This window comes from Sesamum indicum, linkage group LG13, assembly GCF_026168435.1.
Source record: "Sesamum indicum cultivar Baizhima isolate 11 linkage group LG13, ASM2616843v1, whole genome shotgun sequence".
Taxonomy (NCBI): Eukaryota; Viridiplantae; Streptophyta; class Magnoliopsida; order Lamiales; family Pedaliaceae; genus Sesamum; species Sesamum indicum.
In genome coordinates, this window is record NC_142669.1 from 1,783,542 (window position 1) to 1,802,665 (window position 19,124).

The window sequence follows — 19,124 nt, forward strand, 5'->3', positions numbered from 1 at the left end:
GGCTACTGATGGGATTGAATTTTCTATTTCAAAACATATAACATTTATGTTCTATTTAATATATGTACACTAATATGTGTACATATAAAGATTATGTCATCTTTTTTTTAAAAAAAAGGGGATAATTATACTCCCTCTCCTGAAATTTGGTGTAATTACACGTAACCCCCCTATGATTTGAAAAATTACACCTAGCACCCCTGAGGTTTGATTTCGTCTAACAAATAAGTCTATCCATTAGTCAAAATTCACTAAATTTGCTAATATTAACAAAAAAATTGAATGATATTTACCCTCAATTGACTTACTACCGACTTATTGCAGGTCAAATAATTTTTTTGACTAAACTACCCTTATAACGGTAATATGCATCCTCATATGCATTAATTCGTGAAGACGTATGGGGATAATTTGATCATAAAAGTATTTATTTGACCTGTGATAGATCAGTAATAAGTCAATCGGAGGTAAATATAATTTTTTTTTCCAATTTTTTTGTTATTATCATCAAATTTTGGTGAATTTTGACTAATGAAGGGACTTATTTATTAGATGGAAGCAAACTTTATGGATACTAGATGTAATTTTTCAAACCCCAAAAATTTTGCATGTAATTACACCAAACTTTAGGAAGGGGAGTGTAACTATTCCTTTAAAAGGAATACACACGTGAAATGTATATTTTAAATAGAATAGGAAATGTAGTAAGAACATACATAAAAAACTCAATCCGACTTCTAACTGAGTATCATAGTAAATGAATTATTTGCTTCACAAATTATCTTGTCTTAACTGCAGAACTTCGACAGCTTCGTCCTTGAATATCAAAATGGTTAATTATCGTGTTAAAGGCTATTTGTGTAATTACAATGCGAAATATCTGAACAAAATGTGGACATTTTACACGTTTAGGTTTAGCCTAATGTAAAGATTTAGCTCAAATACCATTAGTGATCTTTAATTATGATTTTGTATCATTTTATCTCTAATATTTGATTTATTATTTTGTAGTCCCTAATGTTAATTGTTGTTCATTTTAATCCTCTTGGAGAATTGTTTATAGAAATTTAAGAACAAAATCTTGATCAAATACTTCTAATTGAGTAATTAAGTTGACATAGTTTTATAAATTGAGTTACTTTATGAAAAACTGTAGATATCTCATGTTTATTGTAACAATTTCTTTTTCAACTCAAAAAATTAGGGAAAAATCCAGATACACCCTGTGATAATAGGAATGTTCAAAAAGTCCCCTATGAAAATTAAAGTATCAAATACCCCTTCTATGATATAAAATAAAGTTCAAAAAACCCTCTTCGTATAAAAATTGGGCCACACGCGCTTTGACCGCGATTTTTTTATAAAAATACCTTTTTTTTGATATTTTTGCCCTTCTCTCGCATTTAATATACAATATTATATATATGTATTTAATAATTAAATATTATTTTATATAATAATTATTTAATTAAAATATTATATATTTCTATTAATAATAAAATATTCTTTTATATAATAATTACTTAATTATTTATAATAAAATATTATTTTACTTTAATTAAAATTAATTTTATATATAATTTTAAAAAAAAAACCTTTACGACGCCGCCGCTACTGAAGAGGAGGGCCGGCGCCCTCCTCACCCTGGGCGACGGTCGTCGCCCAACGCAGCAAGGGCAACGGTCGTCGCCCATCCAGCGAGGGCGACCGCGTCGCCCTCCAGTTCAGATTTGAGCGGCCAACGTCGCCCAAATGGGCGGCGGGGGGAGGGGGGAGGGGGGAGGGAAGGTCGCCGGAGGAAAGGGGAGGGGGGAGGGGGGAGGGGGGGTGGTTTGGAGGTGAAAGGGGTGGGGGAGGGGGGAAGAAGATGGGGTGGGGGTGGGGGTGGGGGGTGGGTTATAATTGTTATTTTTGAATTTTTTTTTATAAATTAGAATTATATGTATTATAAATATATGTTAATAATTATAAATGATATATATTATAAATTAAAATAATTATATATTAATAAGCCTAGTTGATCGGTTGACTAAAAGGAGTATTTTAGTCATTGTTTCTAAAAAAATAGACTCAAATTGACTAGAAGACGGTGTGATTATTTATTCGTAATAGAAGGATTATTTTTTACATTAAAAATTTCATAAAGGGGTTTTTGATATTTTGTTATATCACAGGGGGTCAAAATAGATTTAACCCCAAAAAATTATTATTTGAATATTGTAAATTTTCCTGCAATTAAAAACTGCTAAGATTAGATGATGTCTGACAGTTTAATTTGAAAAATAATTAGAAGAACCAAAAAATTTGATAAAGTTAAAATAAGCTTTAATTACATTTAAATTCCCTCCAAAAATGTTAAATTAGACTTTCTCAAAAAACAAATTTAAAGTTAAACCCTCTTTAAAAATTTTCAGTTTAAAAAAATACTGAAGTAAGCAAAAAAATTGCATAAATTTTTAATTTCGCCCCTTATTTAACATTCTTATATATAACATCTTTACTATCTTTCCTTCATAAGTAGCACATGATTAAATGAAAACATTAAATGATAAATAAAATTAAAAATTATGCCTTTTTTTTGCTAAGGGCGGTATTTTTCGTCCAACTCCTAATAAAAAACAATTTAGATGTAAACAGAAAATTTTTTAAGGGAGTGTTATTCTATTCTCAAAATTTTTCTAAAAGAAAGTGTGAATTCGCATTTGGAAGGGTCTAAGTATAATTGACCAATAAATAAATTAGGACAAAATGCATAAAACCCCCTTTGTGTTTTAAAAAGTCTGCAAAAAAAATCCTCCTATTTTCATAATAGGCTAAACGCTCCGATGTGTTTTATAAAACTCAGCTCAATCGCCCCCTCTCCGTTAAATCCAACTTATGGTGTTAATTTTTTAAAAAATGACCATTATACCCTTATTTAATATATATTATTTCTTATTTTAATGACCGTTGGATCTTTTTGGTCAAATATTGATCGTTAGATCTAATCAATTAATCTCAACCATTAGATTTTAAAAAAACAAAATGTCTAGATTCAACAAAATAATTTAATTTATATTATATATAAATAATTTAAAATTTTAAAAACATATTATTATTATATATTAAAACACAGGAGGTTTCATGCATTTTGTCCAAATAAATTATATTCCACCAGCGTTGCCATTACAGACTGCCCTCTAAGACCACCTCTACCGCAATTGTCCACCTCAATCACAATTCATGAGTCCCTGTTTACAGCCACCATCTCCGGCAGCGCACCGACCACTTCGGCCCAGCCCGGCCGCCATAAAGCTCACGACAGATACTAGCTCAACTAATGCTAACAAGTTCAACACAAATGTGTTGCATCAATCAATAGCTTGCAAAAGAAGTGGAAGTAAATTCCCTTCTTCATGTTGAGCAATGCCGAGTCTCTATAACTTTCAAATCCTCAGAATACCAACTCTGCTCCCAAGTCCATATCATATATTCCAACATACATACTAGTGTAACAGGAGATAAAAGACATTAACTTTGGTTAAAAAAAGTAAGACAAAAATAGAGTAAAGCAACTCAGTAGCAACTGAGATGGCTGAAATCCGACAAAATTTCCATTTCAATCAGAAGTCGATATATGAAAGGAAGTGCCGAAGCTAACAAAATATCGCTATTGGTAAAATGTACTTCTTACACATGAAAATGTATCACAAGAAAATGTAAACCACTCTTCCATCCATCTGCATCGGTCTGAACACTTTGTTGTGAGTATCTTGGTCTTCTTTAGTTTGCTTTTATCAACTCAGCCACATCATAACAAAAGCAAGGCCTTCAGGGATAAGTGCACAGAAAAACTACAGGTAGTCAATCAAAACCAGATGCTTACGGTGTGCAGATGCCAGAGGAATAAATTAGCTTTGATGCCAGAAACGAAGCTGGAAACACGTAGAGATTCCAAGAGTTGCACAATTTGGTTCTTTACCCATCCTCCCAGTCGTTGTCATCCTCCTCGTCTTCAGAAGCATCTGCTTCTACATTTAAGTCGTTAACTTTAAAAGGGTCAGATGTGCTACCTGCAAAAGCAAATTCACAAATTGTCAGAAGAAAAATAAACGCAGAGCAACTCCCTATAGCAATCACAATCCCTTCTCCAGGTAGATTTTACAGCAGATCAAATTCAAAATCTCTAGGCATACCAACCATGGTAGTTGATGCCATACGAAGTCATTTTACTTTTAATTAAAAATTTTCATTGCAGCATCATCACAATCTATAAGGTATTGAAACTATAAAGGAAACCTTGGGATACACTCCTAAAACAGAAACCTCAACAATATGAGGACCCGTATATAAGATGGTAATCTACAAGTTGTTCTGTATCTCAAGTTGCCAGCTCAGAGTAATAAATAGTTTTTATCGTAGGAATTATGTCATTAGCAATTAATTCTGTTAGACAAAGACTTCCTAATGTCAAATATTGGCTAGTCCTGTCGTTGGGGCATCCTGCCAAAGTTCTCCAATGATCTGAGTAAGTTGAAGATAAAACAATCTGCTATTTCTAAAACAATAATCGTAGAAAAAAGTTGCAAATAAAAGATAGTGGCTAGATGACAGTATTTACCTATAGGAGGGGCCTCCTCCCACTCGTCATCATCTCCTTCATCATCATCATCACGTTTCGACTTCATGCCGACTTGGCGCTCGGTGGGTGCGTTGTAGACTTCGTTGAGGATTGTATTATTGGGTGACTCATCTTCCTTCTTGACCGTTTCTACTTGTTCACGTTGACGCATAAGTAGAGCCGCATAATAAGCTTTAACATACTCATCCTACAAAATAATTAAATAAATAAATAAATATCAAAAGGGAGTTGTGTTAACCATATGTAGATGCCAACACTAAAATCACAAAATCTTCTAAGCACTGAAAAAATAATGAAGGGTTAAATACACCTAGACCCCATCTAGAAATATAAAATTACATTTTCTCCCAAACAATTTTAAAGTTATACTTACACCCCTTTTGAAAATACTCCATCTACAATCGCACCCTTACCATTAGGGTTTTGGACAGAAATTCTGACATCAGCAAACATTTAAGTGGAACTTCTAATTTTGCCGCTCTTCTTCATATTGGCACAAATTATCCTTGGTAGTGTTTTGAAACTTACAAGGGGTGTAAATGTAATGTCATATAGTTAAATAGGGGTAAATGTAATAAAATACATACTGTGAAAGGTTTTCTTCTTATATATATATAGAGTGATATTATTGCTATTCTTACATCTACCACAAAATATTTTATTCCAAAAAACAAAATATTTTCAGAAGTAATATGAATATAGGGGTAAATGTAATAAATCTCAAATCTTGGTAGGTCATTTCACACATGTTCCATAAGTTATTTGTAATAAACCTAATAATATTAGTAATTTTCATTCAAGCGCCAATTTTTGTAAGATTGTTTTCTAGGGAATTCATTCAGTATTGTAACCACAATAGGAACCAACTTATTCCCTATGTTTCAATTATTCTCTTCATAGAGAAAAGGTATGTTACTTAAAATCTTTTTTTCAGAATTGTAAATATTACATATGCATCTACATCTATCACTATTTCAATATCACAAGCTGCTACCTGTTAGGAAAAATATTACAAACACCCTTCTTAGAAGAAAATATGCAAATACCCTTCTATATCAGAGTATTTTTACTTTTTCATTCTAGCCATTAGTAGTAACTAGTAAGTATAGAAAATTTTCTAATCTAATGTATAGGTATTGTTTCAAAATATTGAGGAAGAAAAGCACTTCCATAAACATCACTTCAAATATATAAATATAACAAATCCATCCATTTTAAAATATAACATTACCAATACATCTAGTACATAGTTATTAAAAGCGTAGGGCGCGCCATGGAGCAAGGGTCCCTAGAGCCCTGGAGCACGGTGCATGCCTTCGCACGCACCATTTCAAAGCACGGTTCACATGTACAGAGATAAATTACGTATTTCATACATCAATATATATTCACATCAATAATGCACAAATAATTAAATATAAACACGAGAAATTATTTAATCATCATACCATAAAATAAATTTGCAAAATAAGAAGTCTTAGGAAAAAAAAAAAAGAGTTCAAAATATGCAACATGATTAAATGAACCTACATAATCATTATAAAACAAAAACAAATCTTCTCCCATTTACGTTTTTTCTCTGTTTTAGTTTATGTTTACAACATGTGCAAAAGCCCTAATTGTTCTGCCCCTATTTTGTTTAAATTTTTATTCATTTTCTTTTTTTTTTAAATAACTGAATCAATGGCTCGGCCAAAATGCCCAGCCTTTATTTACACTTAAGCCCAGGTTTTTAAGCCCCAGCCCAAAAGGGCTGGAGCTTAAGAGAGCGCCTCTGCGCCATGGCAGTGCCATTTCTACAAAATGGCGCTGCAGGTGCACCTTGCGCCATGGCGCACCATTAACAACTATGATCTAGTAGCATAATGGTTATTTAATAACTTTTATCATTTAATTATTTTTTATGTTTTAAAACCATTAGTAAAATTGGAATTGCACCTATTCCTTCTGCGTTAACAAATATAGAAATTACAGAAGGGTGTAAGTGTAACTTCGGAAGATTTTTCGGAAAGTGTAATTTCATGTTTTTAGAAGGGTCTTATTGAAGTCACAGGAGAAATAGATAAACAAGACCTAAATTTAACCTGTATATTCTTTGTGTCCTCATTTACAGTTGTGGACTTCTTGTCATCGTGAAGCCCCATAGCTGTTGAAGAACCACCCATTTTTTCCTCCTGCCCTGTTTCTCCACGTTGCTCCTTTGTAAGCTTCATTCCTTCCTTGATCATCCATGGAGGCAAAACTTTCATAGGTGCATTTGTGTTCACTGATTTAACATTTTCTCCTTTCTCGTCAGTGCCTGAGAACGCAACTTCAACCTGCCAAACTCAAGCTTTAAGTTTTTGAAGTAGCAAAAGTTTCTTTAATGAGTAAAATTCTCTTAATAATCATGATGATAAGAAAAATCCTTTACAAGAAACCACAGCAGAGTGCGAGTAGGTTGATAAATGGCCAACTCCAAATCATTTCTTACTCCAAAACAGCAGAAACACACTAGTTATTCTTATAGCAGTTCAAATAGCACACAAAGTGACTTAATAACAGAACGGTTAGACTCCCACGGTTACTATCAGATTCGTTAGATTGCTAGTAAAGGAAATAAGGTAACCTTTGTCTCTCCAACATAAGGCATAGGAGTTCCACCAAAACCAAGACCATTAAAAGATTTAGAATCATTGGCATTAAGATCTCCATTAGCTCGGCCTGCAGCATTTGCTCGAAGTTCCCAAGCTTGAAGATTTCCAAAGTCAGGAGCCGGCAAATCCTTAACTCTTCCAAGTTGATCTATCAGTGGCTTGAGCTGTTCCTGTGCTTCAGCAAACTTTCAGAATTTTAGTAACAGTGGAAACTGTTGAAGAACACAAAAGTAAAAATTCATTAATTAAAAAGAGTAACCAAAAGATTCTAATCATAAATTACCAAAATAGAATCTCAAATCTTAGTGTATAATTTATGCATAAGTTAGCATGAGTAACTAGTGAATAAGGAGTTCTCTCATGAATGAGACCATCACATATTACTGCACAGAATCTATACAACAGTAAGCAATTATAGACTTTTCTTACTTCCCTATAAAGACATTATGGTTTCTTTGCTCGACCAACTAAATTGTTACAATATTTAGTAATAGAAGAAAACCTCTCAGCATCAATAATAAATATCACGTCACTTTTATTTGGCACTCACGTAATGGATACAATTTCAGGTAAAAGAGATTTTGAGCAAGACCGGAAATGTTACCTAGTGACTGAGCAGAAGCAATTTGGGACCTTTTTGTAAAATTTTGCATCAGATGCTAAGACCCTTATCATATGAAACTAAAAACTCAATTTAATCCACATTCTCCTCACCGAATCTGAAATTAACAAGGACATGGTATGCCGTGGTCTTCTCTGTTATGAAACAAACGGAAATTGAAGTTTTGGGACTAGACCTACAATTTTTTCAATTTTGGGATGTCTTAAATAATCCAGTAATGTGTGAGATGAAATGCGCATAACTCCTATTCTATGGGAATAAAATTGCATTTTCTCCTAAAGGATATCTAACTTTTTTTTGCACGTCAACTTCTTTACAAAGTCATAAAAAACTGTCTTTTGTTTAGCCATAATGATAACATAGTCACTAACTTGTTAACTAATTTGAAAGCATTTTCTTCACCGAACATCAGTACTTGAGTCCACTCCTGATCACATCCTGTCCCATTTAAAGAACCTAAGGCTGTTTTTCTCTCCAAACTCCTGGTTTACTTCATTCCTCCTTAAAGACAACTAAGGTTTATGAATGCCAATATATCAATCGCAAAAGTTCAGCATCATTTCGAGTGAATGTCAATTCCTAATAGGATGTTCCATGATCCATTTATGACTAGTGAGCCTCTACCTATCTATGCTTTGAGCATGAGTATTGCTTCACAGCATTGGTATTCTTTCAAAAACTACTGTTATGAACCAACTGTAGCTGCTTTTGAAAGAGATGAAGGGGCGGGATGATCTAGTCATAAAACTTTCCGAGTTACGCTGCCAAAGACAGCAGCATATCTGATCCAATGAGAGTCCTCACCTTTAACTTCCACAGTCAACGTTAATCCCTCAAATTCTTCTTGGTTGAGCTTCAGTGGTGGATGACACAAGTTATCCACTAAAGTCTTTGCACAGTAACAACACTGGTGGAGGACACAAGTCACCCACTAAAGACTATGGCTCAGTATTAAGAAATGCTAGAAGTAAAACGTCTTTGTCTTTGTCTAACCCACAGATTGCTTCAGTATAAGAAATCCTAGAAGTAAAACGTCTTTGTCTTCGTCTAACCCACAGATCAAGAGGATACCAAAACCTCCAAATGTACTTTATCTGTTAGCAAACAATCAGTACCATCATTACTGCATATACTTGTGTATACTAACGGTGATAGATGGAATGAAAGAGAAGAGACACGGAGAAAACATAACCAGAATGTGATACATATATAAACAACAAACTCAACTTAACAGTCAAGAACTCTATATTAACTAAACCCTCACAATATCCACGTAAACATAGTTGTAATAAATTTGGGACACCTTTCATTATGACATGAAAGAAAGGTTGTAAAACAAAACCAGTCTTGGGGAGGCATGGTCTTGGTGATCATGATAGAAGTCTGCTAGTAAACTGAAACAAGAAAGAATAATAACATTGTGATTGGATCCATTTTTGTTAAAGTTTGTTGTGTTTTGTAAAAGACTAAAAGTAGAGAGAGAAAGTTGGAGATATGTGGGTGTGTTTTGGGGTTTGTATTACATGCTTGGATTTATTTTTAGAGAGATAGTTTGAGATAGGTTGCCGCATGTTCGGATTTGTTTTCTGACGAAAAAACATTATTAATGTCACATCATGAATAGTGGTATACATATAATAGCATATTTAATTTTTGGGAATTAATTTTCAGGATTTTGTGTATTATATCTTATTTGTATTTATTTATTTAGAAAATGAATGTATTACAAATATTAATATTGGATGAAAAATATTACATTCCATGAAATATTTCTTATATAAATACATATACAGATAGCGGAGGTTATATTTTATAGTTTATATGAATGAACAATACACAGGCCTTCAATTTATTAATTTATAAATTAATATAATTCATACCAATGTATTCATACAACTACAATTTTATAGCTGCTGATTTACACCAGGTATATTACTTTGAATATAACATACACATTGTATAAAAATTTTATATATACAAGCTATACATATAATTTGAACGATTATTTGATAATTATAATATAATTATAATTTATGTAATGTATTTACTATTTATGAAATATAATTTACATTTAAAAAATTAATAAAATAAAAATTATTATTTATTTAATTTTTAACGTAAGTAATTCATAAATTATATAAATACATATAAATTCTAACAAATGTGATTATATATATACGTAATTATATTTAAAAGTTGTAAATGTGGAACCATTTATGTGCAAGTCATTACAGACATGTGTGAGTTCGACTAGAAAACATTGACCAAGCACGAGCTTCATGCCAGAAAATGCCCAAATTTCCAAATCAAACAAATATTCTTGATGTGCAGTAGAAGAAATATGAGGTGCAGCAGTACATTGTGGTCTAACAATCGACTAAAAGCCCCACCATTCATACGTTAAAAAGTACGCCCGCACATATTACTACTGCGAAATGTGGCAGATATTCCATCACAGAAGCTTTACACAAAACAGGCTGCTAGTTTTATAACCTTAAAGCAAAAACTTCCATAATCAGATTGTAGATGGATTCAAAGGGTCATCCAAACAAACTGTCAATAAATCACATCAACCATTGTACTCCAAACTTTTAACCCAAGTAAAATACACAGGCATGCCAAAATCAAAACCGCAAACGGCAGTGAACCCGTGTCAATTATCCCCATCAGGTAAAAGAAATGAAAGATGGTGAAGGACAAGGAGCGAGGGGCAGGAAATAACATGGAAGACATAATCAGGAAAGAAATCTAAGCCAGTGATGGAGAATGGGGCGAGGGGCTGAAAATCCAACTGACAATATGAATTGGTGAAGACAGTGGCGGAGAAGGGGGTGAGAGCAATACAGACTGAAGTATCAGACAGGAGAGAAGGAGAATTATGATGAGGACAGGGCAAGACATCACAAGAATCTCTAGAAAAACACAAAAAATATGTATGTGAAGTAATTGGAGATGGATTTCTACATCACAAGATGGGCCAAATCTGTTTCGGGGAAATATGGCCAAACATAAATCCAGATTTGGCTCAAAACCAGACCCAAACACAGGAAAAGGGTTTGAATTATCTTAATTTCCCGTTGGTTGGTTGACTAACTTAGAATCAGCCTTATCGAAAGGGAGAAACACCCATATGCCAAATGTGCTGTAAGAGTCCTTAGCAAAGGAAAAAGTGCTTAGCTCTCCTCTCCTCAAAGAAATTTGATATAAGAGGTAAGAGGTTGAGTAGCAACTACAAAAATACAAACATGAATAAAGAAGAAGACAAACCTCCATCTTTGTTAGCATGTCTTTCAATTTATCATGGCGACGTCTGCTTGCATTATCTTCTCCATCTCCCAATTCTTGAGCAGCTAACTTGTCACTCTCAGCCACAAGGACCCCATTGCAGCTTTCACAGTGGAAGTATTCATCTTGGGGGGAGATCAACCGGAGTGCATCAAGGGCAGTATACCTGCAGTTATGTCAAAGACATTATCAAATTCTTCAAAGTACAAGAAGCAAAAGCAAGAAAGAAATAAAGAAAAATTGCCAGGAGATACCTCTTATTGCAGTTAGGGCATATGTACTCCTGAACTGTGTTTTTGCTCTCCAGTTCATCCTTCAGCTTTTTCCTCATGCGATGTAATCTGTATCTCACCACATCATATATCTGCAAGGCAATAAATTTGAACAGTTAGATACATCTACAATAGCTATTTATATCACCAAAGGTTACATCATGCTATAAAGCATTATGAAGGGAGCAAAGAGTACAGATGAACATAAGCTGGTACTAATACTAGCAATCAACTGACATACAACAGATGATAAGTACTAAAACCATTTAAGCTAATGAAATACATTTTAATGAATTTCTCAAAAGAATAGAATTTTATGATGTTATCGGCACTGCAACATCCAATTTATAATTGCGCAAGCTTGTCATAAGTTATCTAAAACTTGACAAAAAACACTTAGTTGATTTGTGTTGAAGAAAAGGATAAATGTATCCCACCATAGATAATTATGGCCAATGGTACAACGTATGTTGTTGGGTTGAGTTGAGTTCATCGTACAAAACAAGGACCAAATGGTTAAAAGAAACCATGTCATTCTATGTTGATGCACCCATTAACAGAAATGTCATTCTTCACATCCACATTCACCATCGACGGTTCACAGTTACCTCACCTTCTCCGAGGATTTTTTTCAAGTGGTTCAAAAAGGGCCACACAGCCAAATATGAACCCATAAAAAAATTGGATACTTCAGCTTTGATAGGAGGAGATTGGGGAGGGAGTGACGTTTAAAATGGCACTTGGTGGACAGGTGGAGACGAGACTGGCATCTACAGACATTCTCTTGTTATTTGTTTACATATTTGTTTCTGTCTGCATCAACATAATTCACTAATGAAACTATCCACTCTTCACCAAATTATTTTCAAATTTTCATGTCTCAATTCGCTCTACCTGACATGAATGCAAATTGATCAAAAAGATGATTTCAAGTCCATATTTCCCAGAGATATTGAATAAGCTTTTGTCAAAAAAGACATTAAGGAAAACATTTGGCATAAAAGTCATGGTATACTTAAAACTCTTTGACCCACCTATTACCCCTTGCTCCTGCCCAAGTCCTAGAAGGAAACCATCCGCCTCTTCTTCTGTGTACAAACTGCTTCCTATCAACCTTCCACCTTGATCCTACTTTTTCTCCACCCACTCCTCCACTGGTCTAAGTTCTTTTCTCCTTTGTAAATTCTTCCCCGCTCTTTCTAATCACCATGAAGCAAACCCTTGTTTCTCCAATCTCTATTAAAGAAAGGTCAGCAACTAAACTTCCCCATAGTAATCTTTTTCACAAACGTAATTTCTTCACAAATATGTAGACTTCTTGATATAATATTTACTTAGCTGTTTTCCCTAGGCATGTAATGCTTTTAACTTGGCATATGCAAATATATGCACTGTCTATACAAAATTAGATCACGAATTCCACTAATATTAAAGTGTCTGTGTACAGCAAGCATTATCAGTCTACAACAATGTATTTTTCTGTTTACGGAGATTTAGAAAAGATAAAAACCTGGGAGTAATCTAAACAACAATAGGACTGTGTGTGCATTTTAAGTTTTTCATCGCCTTCTCGTCCATTTTTTTGACCATCAACTGTGGCAGCCACTGCAGCATTGTAAATTTTTGCACCTTTGGAAGACTGCAGGAGATAAACAATACCAATGAGGGTACAACGAAACAAGAAATATAACCAAGGAGAACTACCATCAAAAACCTACTAACCACGGAATCAGGTTTTGGTGACAAATCACGTCTCTTAATAAGCAGATTGCATCTAGTAATAAAATTTAGTTCTAGTCTGAGCTATTTCAGAAAATAAGGTTAATGAGAACATGAATTCCAGGTAACATAACACACTTCAAAGCAATCACTTTTGCCAAATATAATTTCCAGATGCTGCAAAAAACTAGAGACATATTTGGTACTACAGGGTGGCCATTCCAAGATGGTAATTCCAATATTCTACCATCTACCTTTTGGGATATGATCAGAACAAGCAGAAAAAGATAATCATGGGTATGGTTCATTCCCTTAAAAAGAGCAAAGATATTCCATCGTCAACAATAATAATGGAGGAATAGGTGACTTGTTCTCTTTCACAATTGGCACTCATTTTCAATAATTGTGTAGATTGTACCTGGTACATTCTTGTTACCCTTCTCCTTTCAATTGCTGGAGGAGTGAATTCCAAAACACCAGATTACTAATTAAAATAGATTGCCACACTTTCGTGCATGTAATAGCTTGTCGAAGTGCATGAGTTTAAGTATAAACAGCAGACATATGTTTGTGTGCATGTGCATATAATATATTCACACACTCTAGAAATTTATACTCCAGGCTGAACGTCAATTATCTGGAGTGATCATTATCAAAATCAAAAGTAAAACAAATGCATGAGATTTAGCAATCAGAAAAGTGTAATAAATGACCAGAAAATAATGTAGAAGGAGACAAAAATCTAGGCAACAATGCTGAACCAGCAGAATAAACCTCCTTGCGGTGGTCACGAGTGACTAGTTTTTCTTCTTCAAAGAATCTCAGAGTCCGACGAAGTTGCTTCGTGTGAAGTTTCAAGTCCTTAGCCAAATCCTCTTCCCTAATCCACTGACGTCTAGAAGAAAAATCATATAAAGTCCAACCATTGTTCATAAGAGAAAGATTAAAGGCAAAATAAAATCCAAAGGTTGAATTAATCAATTTCATGATAAAGTTAATCTTCAATCCTAATTGCATGAGCAATAACTTATAACTAATTCTCTACTTGAACTATCACAGAAAACACAAACAGTAAGTGATTTAATAAAAGAGCCAAGTTCAATACAAGCCATTCAAACTGCCTCGAACTTAATATGTAGACTTTCTTTTTCATTTTGATACCGATGATACCAAATCTAGCATTGGTTTATGTCTTTCATGTTCCATATAAATAAATAAAATCTTAAAGAAGACATATACTCAAATAAGACTTGCGAAAGAATTCCTTGAGCTTAATTTGGACGTGTGGACAAGGCTTAAGTAGCACCAAAGTTCTTAACACCTTTTAGAGTTAAATCAAACATTTCATATATATTGTACTGTAAAATAATGCAACTTGTTGTTGCTATCAAAAGTTCGAAGGTTTTCAGAACTAGACCTTTTTTTCTTTTTCTTTTAACGCATATCAATGGTATAAGAGAAGATAGTGCTGTGAAGAGTTATGTCTTTTGAGTCCCTCAGGAAAAGACCACCTTGGTTAGTTTTTGTTCCGCTGTACTTTTTTAGCAGGACTTCTGAAGAGATAAATTCAGAATTATTTGGTCAAGTAATGGAAAGTAAGCATGTGGGAAAGACTACTACTCCATTACTTTTCACCTATAACATAAGAAATCATCTTTTTAATTCTTCTGTATGCAGGAGTGATTGTGCAATAATATGTTTCCAGGATCATTTTGCAGCTGTGCCCTCAAAGAACCATATAATGAAATAGAATTCTGATGCTCTAGCCTCTAGTCCACAAAAACCAGGTTCACATGACTTACATTTGTCAATGATCCAATAAGTTTCTAGATCCTATAACCAATGAAACCGGAGAAAGGGTCTCTACCCATGCTCTCTACGCACTACATGCCACAGGAACATCCTTATTTCTCACCTGGATCGTTTAAGCACCCTTCATAAAGTAATGTTTCTCTTTTGTAGAAGGCCGAATGGTACACAACCCCAGATGGAGGAACAAGGTTACAAATTTTTAAGTTTTCTGAAAGAGAAAGTATGAGCATTCCGTGCTTCTGCAAAATTTACTACATATAAACTACCTAAAATTGTGAAAAAGACACAATTTCGCGTGTGGATTTTCAGAACTTCACCTCCATTGCATGAGACCACACTGCTGTTAAATAAAATTTTGCCAAAACCTTTGAGTTCTGATGCTAGTGCTTTTTAGATGTTCGGATGCTCAAGACTAATAGTATTGGAAATATCACATTGCAATCCTCTTTATCCGCCTCATTTCACTTTTTCTCCATTTAAATGAGGGTGCGACACATCATCACTACTATGTGAAAGAATGTGTTACAAATTGATAGACAAACCACAAGTTGGCATAATATCCTTATCTTCTCATGCTAAATACATTTAGCTAAAAGGGATTAATAAGTTTAAAACAATTTTCTGTAAATACAAAATAGTTAGTCACCACCAGGAAGAGAGTTCATTATGCAGTGTTCCAGTTTGATGTAAAGAACAATTTGGGACATAGATTCTCATTCTATCTTTCTTGTCTCATTTTAATTTAGGCACCAGGCATATCTTAGAGTAATGCAGAAACTTTCAAAATACCACTTAAATGAACCCATGAATCTACCAAACATGTAATACTACTCGAAGGAAATTTAGATAACCCATCACTTTAGCCAAAGAATCTCAAACAGAAAAAAAGGAAATTACCTAGTGAGAGCATCAAGAATGACAACAGCAATCCCTCTGTTGTCACTTCTTCCAGCCTTAGGCTGGTTTTCCCCTTTCGTTGTTATGTCATCATAGAATGCCCTTGCCGCAAGTTTCACCAAGCTATTTACATATGTTAAAAAATAGATTGAACAAGTGTCAATCAACAATACTAACAAAACTAAAACTTCAATCACATTGATTATCGTATTACCGATTGAATGGTTCGATGCTAGCCATTTCCCAAGATTTCTATAAAGATTGAGAACAATCGAAAATTTCTTAAGTGTTCAACCAAATTCAGACTTGTCGTCTTCAAAACCCAATCCGTTCGACCATGAATCGAATTGGGACCATGGGTTAGCCGGATCGCCGCTAATTACGCGGCGGCGCAACACGGCGATGCAAAGTTCCAGGTTATGACCGCCACGAGGATGGATCGGCCGAAATATCTGCGATTTGACGTTTTAGCAATCGGTTTGAAGGGTTTAAGGGTTTTCTCAAATTGGTTTCTTGATTATTTCCTGCTTTGAGTGCTGGGTTTCTGAAGGGTGAAGGGAAATGCACAAGTTCTGATTTGGTGGAGACGAAAGAGAACGGAAAGCAGAGGAAGAAACAAAACGGTGTATTTAAATACTAGACCAAGTGACATAGGTGGGCTGGGTACTTGGAAACGCCAACAACATGTCCAAATTTTAAATTTTTGCGGTAAACTGAGTTAATTCTTCTGATATTTAACATAATTATAAATACTTTTTATTATTTAAAATATTACAAATTTGTGTTCGAATGAAAAAATAGTTATATAATCCCTAAACAATTAGGTGGGGTGAAAAATTACTATTTTTTATAAATATTTGAATATTAAAAACATTGGGATGGATAAAATAAATAAATTATAGGACACATTAGTCCATAGAATTATTTAGAAAATTTTTAAAATTATATAAATTTATACCTCATAATTCAAAAGGATATTTTAGTCTGCTTATAATAAAAATTTGATGGAAATCGAGGGCTAACAAAATGGGTTTACATTAGACAGACATTAAAATCAAAAGAGTATTTATAATTTTTCAAACAAATAAAAGGTATTTATAATTATGTCAAATTTCAGAGAACGTGATTGTAATTTATCCAATTTTTAATATAATCAATAAGGATGGCATATGGGGCGGGCAGATTGGGATCTACTATGAAATAGGTGAACTCGGATTTAAATTATTGAATTCGATTTTAATCTTTTGAATGTGGTTAGGTTAAGGGTGAGTCTCAAGTCTTATTTTCGAACCTGCTTCGAATTATATTTATAAATATATTTTATTTTTAAAAAAAAGTTTATTTATACATATTTGTAAAACAAAATATATTTTTAACATAACAATAATTCATTTAGATATTTTATAAACAATAATCTTATTTTTTAAAAAAATCAATTAATCAAAAAAAAGAAAGGAATTAATCGTATCTTGCGGGTTAGACCATCAAATTTGGAAACGGGATGAGCTCGCGGTCCAACTAAACTTAAACGGGGAGAGTTTAGGGTGCAACAGAATTAGTACAAATGTAATAAGAAGAGTAGCGATCATCCAATATAGATCATCCAATATAGAATTGACCACTTTTAGTGTGTGAGAGAAATATTTGAGATTATGTCTTAATTTAGTAGGTAAGATATTGATTATCTAATTGCATATTTGATGTACACACACAAGTTTAGGTTTAAGTATATCGCAGTCTTCAAAACATACATGTTCCTCAGCAAAAGTTTAAGGTTGGAGCTCAAGACAAAAACTTGAGAATGACACTTTTTCGAACTCCAGCTCAAAGCTCAAGCTTATTTAGTATCAAAATTTAAATTTTTTATAAGTAATATTAAATTAATTTAAGAAATACTATTTTTAAATCACATACTGATAACTCTGCAATTATCATGATTTTATAGCGATTTAATCTTTCTTTTTAAGCCAAAACATCCATAATTATGTGATTTTATTGCATATTCAGCAAAAAAGGTGATATGAGACAAAGATGGCAAAAATCAAGCCAAAATCGAAATTGAAGGCATCAAAAAGAAAAAAAAAGGAAGATTACAAGGAAATTTCTGCAGAATTGACTAAGCGTGCCCACGTTTAGTGGAGTGGTCAACTCGGGATAAGGATAAGCACAAGCAATTTCCACAAAAGATAAAGGAATGAAGTGTTTAGGTTTAGAAAGGATTCTTTAAAGCTTATCTCTTGTGATTTATTTACCTTTTTAGAGTTTATCATGTATTTATCCCCCCCCCCCCCAAGTCTAGATTCATAGGAGACTTATATTATAAATAGGGGGGTCTCTTCATTTGAAGGGGTCGTTCAGTTATTGATTAGAACTCTATAGAATTCTTTGTTCACCTTTTCTCTTTTATTTTTATTTTATAACCGGAATTAATGGAATTCCACTTTTTAGTGTGTTCTTCCATTAATATGTTCGGTTAAATTCCTTATTTTCTAGTTAAGGTATGGCGATTGCTTGATTCGTAATATGTTGTGAGATCTAATTTGTTTTCTTTATACTTGTTATATGAATATTCATGCTATTCTTTGTGCTCTTATTACAAACGTCTGATATTTGAATAATGTGGCCAGTTGTTCACTATCAAGAAGGTTTGCTTAACTAATTGGACTTTATAAATCCGTCTAATTGTTTATTTAGTTCAATGCTTAGTGGCAACGTAGCATGATTAATTATGTCATAGTAATTAGTTATGTTATGGGGAATGCATGATCTAGTTTAAACGAATTGTCCTCGTAGGAGTTTGTTGATTAGAATCAGGCCTTTCTAATTCTTAATGCTGTTAATAGATTAAATCTTGTGGATGTTCCCAGGGTTGTCTGTTAATTAGGGATCTAGCCAACGGTCGTACCTTGGCTGACGAAAAGGTAAGGAAAGGTGAGGTTGTTAGGTCGTACCAACACTATAACTGATTTATTCGTTTATACATGTGTTATTCTTGCATCAATGATCAACTCACAAGAATCAAGCATGATCCTAGCCTTAACCAGAAAATCTCTCTCTTGTATCTTCGTCAGGTAATTTCAATTATTTTCTAGCTTATTTAGTTTTTAATTATTTCTTTTTATCATCAAATCTTCCCCATTATTTTCTATTTCTCTTAAAGAAATCAACTTAAAGCCAATCCCTGTGGATTCGATCCTACTCCCACTTTTACAAGTGTTGTAGGAATTATTTTTGGTGGTCTCGACACCCATCAAATTTTG

At 33.5% G+C, this 19,124-nt stretch overlaps 1 protein-coding gene across 2 annotated transcripts; it reads right to left on the minus strand.

Moving 5' to 3' along the window:
* Positions 1–3,571: 3,571 nt before the first annotated feature.
* Positions 3,572–16,479, minus strand: LOC105162652 (transcription initiation factor IIE subunit alpha). Of its 2 annotated transcripts, none has more exons than XM_088877108.1 (10): positions 16,079–16,479; positions 15,865–15,987; positions 13,930–14,050; positions 12,947–13,075; positions 11,419–11,528; positions 11,147–11,330; positions 7,230–7,442; positions 6,706–6,939; positions 4,601–4,808; positions 3,572–4,052 (listed from the first exon to the last, which is right to left on the minus strand). In XM_088877108.1, the coding sequence occupies exons 1-10, from the start codon at positions 16,102–16,104 to the stop codon at positions 3,958–3,960; spliced, it is 1,443 nt and encodes a 480-aa protein (XP_088733234.1). In that variant the 5' UTR covers positions 16,105–16,479; the 3' UTR covers positions 3,572–3,957. The 2 variants fall into 2 exon arrangements, with proteins under 2 accessions (XP_088733234.1, XP_011079037.1); XM_011080735.3 differs by having other exon boundaries at positions 7,230–7,427; positions 16,079–16,478.
* Between the last annotated feature and the right edge of the window lie 2,645 nt (positions 16,480–19,124).